Consider the following 5,871-nt stretch of genomic DNA (forward strand, 5'->3'; position numbering starts at 1 on the left):
CCCCGACGGGCACAACGACTTCTCCGGGGTCAAACCGGGGAAGACTGGACAGTCATGTCTGAACCCAGGTGTGTGTCCAAGCTGGGGCCCTGGGTGCACACAGTCCTTCCCTGGGGCCTGTGGACAGGGGTGTGGTTGTGTCACTGTGTGCACAGGCCATCGCCTGCAGGGAGGGGGGGGCGTCGGCAGCACGAGCGCTGCCCCTGCAGCTTCCTCCAGGAGTGGGTCAGGGAGGGGGTCCCAGGAAGTGAGGTCACTGCCGTGTCACAGAGCCCAACAGAACAGGGAACCCCCGTAACCAGGCACCCGCATCCAGTGCAGCCCCAGCTCAGGCTCACTTGGCTGGAGACATCTGCTACTAGAAGATGTTCTCTTGCTGCCGGCCCACGTCTGGGGGCTCTGGCTCCCAGGAACCCCAGGGGTGCGGCTTGTTCCTATGCTGTAGGCAGTGGCTCCAGCATAGGTACCAAGGTGTCAGGGCGGTGATCAGGAGGCGCCGTCAGGTAACACAGCGCAGGCCAGGCCAGGCCCCCAGTGCCACCATCCTGGGAGCCTCATCCCCTCCTCCTCAGGTTCAGGGAACCAGGGATGTGTGGGCAGGTCCCATCCAGGCTGGGGGACGCTGCAGGGCGGCACATTCCCCGGGGATCCCTTCAGGGTCACCCTGATGTCAAGGTGGGCAGGGGGGAAACAGGGTTCCTGAGGTCCTCTACCCGCCCCAGAGTCACTCCGAGGCCCTGCAGCCACATCCCTTTGCTGTTCCCAGGGGCGGTGGGTGCCGCCTGCACTGTGGGGTGTCTGGGTAGAGGCAGCTGGGGGTGCGGCCCAGCCGAGGGGGCCAGACCGGGCGCTGAGGCCTCCTGCCTGGCTGCCGGGCACTGTCTCCACAGAGCTCCACCCGGGTCGTGGGGCGCGAGCAGGACGAAGGGGTCGTCTGCCCCACAGCCTCCAGGAGCAGGGAGGTGCCCTGCGCAGCTAATGGAGGCCAGCGCGGGCTCAGGGTGAGTGCAGGGGCTGGGCCCCCCGACACCCGGGCCCCGATGCGGCAGGAAGGACCCCGGGTCCTAGAAGCCAGCCTGCTACCCCCTGGGCCCCCCGACACTCCTGCTCCCACATGAGTCTGGATCCCCCCCTCCCCACACCTGCCCCCATGGCCCTGCCCCTGCCTGGGCCAGATGCAGAGTCCCTGCGCACAGATGTGTGGGAACATCAGAATAGAGCCCTCAGGGGAGGCCTGGTCCCCCGGGGGTTAGCACCTGCCTTCCCCCAGGCCTGATCTCCGAGGCCCGGGATCGAGCCCTGCCTGGGCTCTCTGCACGGGCTGCTTCTCCCTCTGTCTGTGTGGCTGCCTCTCTCGGTCACTCTCTCTGTGTCTCTGGAGGTCCTTGTAATGATCCAAATATTTTGAACATTTATCCTCTGAGATTGTTTCTTTATTGCATAGTTGGTCCTGTTTGTGTAAGAGACAGGCAGGGAGCTTGAGCGGGAGAGGGAGCCCCAGCTCCTCAAGCCCACGGGGCCCCAGCGCAGGGCCTGCCGGGGCGGGATCCCAGGTCTCCTGGCGGCTCCCTGCAGGCTGCTCGTCCCCTCTGTCCCACCTCAGGGTGCAGGGGCCGCGGCCGGGAAGGGGCATCAGATCGTCCTGACCAAGCTCACCCGGACGGAGCTGCTGGAGTACAAAGTCCGACAACTGCTGCTCGCCTTGCAGCGCAGGGACGTCATCTACATCTTCAGCTTTTTAGAGGATTATCGTACATTCGCCACCACGGACGAGGTGCTGGACCTGCTGTTCACCGAGTGAGCACCTGCCCCTCCGCAGCCCAGGGCTGGGCCACCTGCTGCTGGGGAGGCTGGGGATGGTGTGAGCTTCCCGGCCTCGGGCTGCTCCCCCGCCTGGAGCAGGGTCCCCCAGGGCCTATTGAGGTCCTGGAGGGCAGCCCCGGGGCCTGGCCTGTGGCGGGTCGGCCAGAGGGGCTGTGCCTGTGCTCAGCAGCCGTCCTCCTCCCCGTGACCAGGCCTGTGCCTCCTCCCTGCCCCCCCCATCACCAGGGTCCTGAGCGGCCTGTTTCCCCATTGAAAGGGAGGTTTGAGAGTCCATCGGGGGTCTGTGTCCTGGGGCAGCCAGACAGGGAAACCCCGGGACCCCCCAAGCCCACTAAGATATGGGCCATGGGCCTGGCCAGAGCCCTTTCATGCTCAAGCCTTCAGGAGGCCCCAGCAGGTGCGGGCACTTCTCCGGGAGCTGCCCGTGGCCCCACGCACAAAGCTGACTGCCCCCGGGGCACAAAGCTGACTGCCCCCGGGGCAAGGCCTAGTCGGGGTCAGAGGGTGAAGCCCCTATGATGAGAGGTCGCGTCCACAGGACGATTCATGGGATGTCCCTGCTCTCCTCTAGGTATGGGTGCATCGCAGATGCGTGGGGTAACAACGATGTGGTCCTGCAGTGCTGGAAACTGTGAGTGACTCCGGCTCCTGCAGGAGGGCCTTCCCTCTCCTGGAGGGCAGCGAAGGGGCTGTGGGGCGGTGGGGGCCTGCCCCCTCACCCCACACATCTGCAATTCCCGTGACAGGGAAAAGGTCTAATGCCCCTTCTGGAAAAGAGCAAAGGAGAGCGGTGGATGGGGTGTGGGCTTGGTGGGAGGCACTGAGACCCCTCAGGGAGACCTTCTCCATGCCCCCCCAACCCTCTCTCTGCCCCACACCTGGAGCCCAGAGCAGAGGGGGTGGGGAGCATCGTACTCCCCAGTCTGGTGGCACCTGGACCCGGGGGAACAGCAGATGCTCAGGAGGGCCGGTGAGGGCTCCCGGACCAGGCGGCCCCCGCCCCGTGGGAGAAGGGAGATTAGAGTCAGTGGAAGGACACCCCCGGGGGCCCCTCGGGAGGGAGGCAGCACAGAGACACAGGAAGGAAGGTGGCAGTCCCGGGCGGCTCCTGGCAAGGCCTGGCAGGACACAGAGCCCGAGCCCTCCTGCCTTGGAGCTTCCCAGAGCAACAGTGTGTGCAGTGAGGGCAATGACAGGCCAGACGCCCCCCGTCCCCTGATGCCTGCCGGTGGACTTAAGGGGCAGGTGGGCAGGGACCAGGCTGAGGAGGGAGCCCTGCTTCCCCAGGAGAGACGCTGATGGTCACCCCGCTGGGCCTGGGCTCCCCACACAGAGGTTGCATCCCAGCCCCTCCTCGGGGAGCAGGCCTGTGGCAGGCAGGACCACCAGGTGGCAGGGGGGACGAGGAGCAGGACTGGTCTCCGACACCCTGCGCGGAAGGCCGGGTCCTGCAGGGCTTCCCCGGGACACCTGCATGTGACAGAGCCCTGTCTTCTGATGCCTGTTCCCGCCTGTCCCTCCCCAGGGCCATGTCCTTCATGATGGAAATATGGCTGAATTATTATGGGGACGACTTTCATCAGTTCCCAGAATTTCCCTCCCTTATAAAACTCCTGGAATTGTTAAGACAGCACATGCCAGGCACAGATGCGCATCTCCGGGCCCTGCGTCACCTGAGGCAATTCAGACGCCTCCATGCAGCAGAGCGAGAGGCTGGGGTTGAGGAGGACTGGGGGTGGCCGAGCTGGGGATGGGGGGGGGCCGCAGATCCAGCCTCCTTGCTGCTGGACCAGGAGCATGGGGTGGGCTCACACCCCACCCCACGGGCTGCAGCCTGGGGACACCTCCCAGGGCTCTTGCCCTCACACACATCGAGTGGCGGGAAGAGTGGCCTTGATTTGGGAGGGACGTGGACAGTCTGTCCTGGTGGTGATACTTTGTCTTCTTGGATCTACAGCTTCGGCCCGAGGAAAACACCCTGAACCCACTCTGGAATGCACCCCAGCTCCAACCGTGGGGCCTGCTGCCCCGTGGGGCCTGGCTGCTGGGGCTGAGGGCTTGGCCTGCGATGAGCCGCCTGCTGGGGAGGCAAAGCCCCTGCAGATAGTGGTCACTGCTGCCCTGCAGGAGCCCCCTGCACCCCTGGGAGCCCTGGAAGAGGAGCAGGCACCACCCCCTGCTCTCGAGGTCGTGGATGTGCCCCAGCCACCTCCTAACTTGATGGAGCAACTGGCCTCGGGGATGGAGCAACCTGTTGAACCACCCGAGGAGCCCGCCCCAGCTCCAACTGTGGAGCCTGGGGAAGGTTCCGGGTCTGAAGGGATAGTGGCTGCTGGAGATGAGGACTTGGTCAAGGCAGAGATGCTGGCTCCTGAGGTGAAGGTGGTGCACGTGCTGGTCGAACCTATGTTTCCCTGCCCCTATGAGGAGGAGCCACCTGCTCCCATGGCCACCCCGGAAGAGTAGGCCCTGGTGCCTGCAATCGGGGTCCCCAGAGGGCCAGACCTGCAACCTGCCTCTGGAACAACCTGCTTCGATCCGTTAGCAGCCCCCTGACCACCTCGGGGGCCCGCCCCAGCTCCCACCGCGGGGCTCGTGATGGCTACAGCCCAACAGAGGCTTGCCCTCCCCTGTTATTTCACTGTTTCTATTTTTTGAGTTTTTCTTTAACCTGTATAATAGCTTATAGAGTTTTATTGCAATAAAGGATAAGTTAACTTCACACAAAATTGACTCTGATGCTTTTAAATTACACATCGTGGTACTTTAGGTCCATTCACAGTGTCAGAGGCCCCAGAGCCCAGGGCACTGGGAGACACAGCCGAGGATCTGGGGCTTCCCCAGCACAGGCAGAGGCCGGGAGGACAAAGGACAGCCAGGTCTCTCCTGCCGCCGGGTGGCCCCGAGCTGTGCAGATCGTGCCCCTACCCTGGAGCACCCAGACCCCTGCACATTGGGAGCTGCAGTAGTTACTGTGGGAGCTGACTCCAGAGCTGGACAGCTGGCCGCCGCTACTGTGGTTGTCCCTCCTGGTGTCACCCTGTACCTTGGCCTGAGCAGGGGCCTCACAGGATAAAGAATCCCACTGAATTGTAGACCTGGTAGAGGGCTGGGCAGCTCCCCCAGGTGCACACACCTGAGAATCAGCACAGCAGGCCCCTCCCCCAGAAGACCAGCTCGAAGGTCAGAGGAAAAGCAAGTTATTGACCAAGCAGCCTGGAAAGTTCCAGGGGAAGTCAAGGGATTTACAGTATATGGAATCAGAGGATACTCCCCTTGTTTTTTCTTTTCTGTTTGTTTCTGTTGTTTCCCCACCCCCTTTTTTATTCTTTTTTATTTCTTCTTTTTTTTCCCCCTTTTTCTCCTTTTTCCAGTACAACATGTTGTTGGCCACTCTGCACTGAGCAAACTGACTAGAAGGAAAAACTCACCTCAATACTAAAAATCAGAAACAGTCCTCTCTCCCACAGAGTTACAAAATTTCGAATACAATTCAATGTCAGAAAGCCAATTCAGAAGCACTATTATACAACTACTGGTGGCTCTAGAAAAAAGCATAAAAGATTCAAGAGACTTCATGACTGCAGAATTTAGAGCTAATCAGGCCAAAATTAAAAATCAATTAAATGAGATGCAATCAAAACTGGAGGTCCTAACGACAAGGGTTAATGAGGTAGAAGAACGAGTGAGTGACATAGAAGACAAGTTGATGGCAAGTATGGAAACTGAGTAAAAAAATAGAAAGACAATTAAAAGACCATGAGGATAGGTTAAGGGAAATAAATCACAGCCTCAGAAGGAAAAATCTACGTTTAATTGGGGTTCCTGAGGGCGCCGCAAGGGACAGAGGTCCAGAAACTGTATTTGAACAAATCATAGCTGAGAACTTCCCTAACTGGGGGAGGGTAATAGGCATTCAGATCCAGGAGATAGAGAGATCCCCCCCCTAAAATCAATAAAAATCGTCAACACCTCGACATTTAATAGTGAAGCTTTGCAAATTCCAAACATAAAGAGAAGATCCTTAAAGCAGCAAGAGATAAGAAA

General features: G+C 60.4%; 1 protein-coding gene across 2 annotated transcripts; it reads left to right on the forward strand.

The window, feature by feature from the left end:
- The first annotated feature begins 299 nt into the window (after positions 1 to 299).
- LOC102153922 (ral guanine nucleotide dissociation stimulator-like) lies at positions 300 to 4,542 on the forward strand. Of its 2 annotated transcripts, XM_038589602.1 has the most exons (6): positions 300 to 503; positions 891 to 1,001; positions 1,604 to 1,797; positions 2,396 to 2,455; positions 3,350 to 3,543; positions 3,782 to 4,542. In XM_038589602.1, exons 1-6 carry the CDS (start codon positions 366 to 368, stop codon positions 4,288 to 4,290), a joined length of 1,206 nt encoding a protein of 401 aa, XP_038445530.1. In that variant the 5' UTR covers positions 300 to 365; the 3' UTR covers positions 4,291 to 4,542. The 2 variants fall into 2 exon arrangements, with proteins under 2 accessions (XP_038445530.1, XP_038445531.1); XM_038589603.1 differs by lacking the exon at positions 891 to 1,001.
- Positions 4,543 to 5,871: the final 1,329 nt, after the last annotated feature.

Source organism: Canis lupus, unplaced genomic scaffold, assembly GCF_011100685.1.
Source record: "Canis lupus familiaris isolate Mischka breed German Shepherd unplaced genomic scaffold, alternate assembly UU_Cfam_GSD_1.0 chrUn_S417H577, whole genome shotgun sequence".
Lineage (NCBI taxonomy): Eukaryota > Metazoa > Chordata > Mammalia > Carnivora > Canidae > Canis > Canis lupus.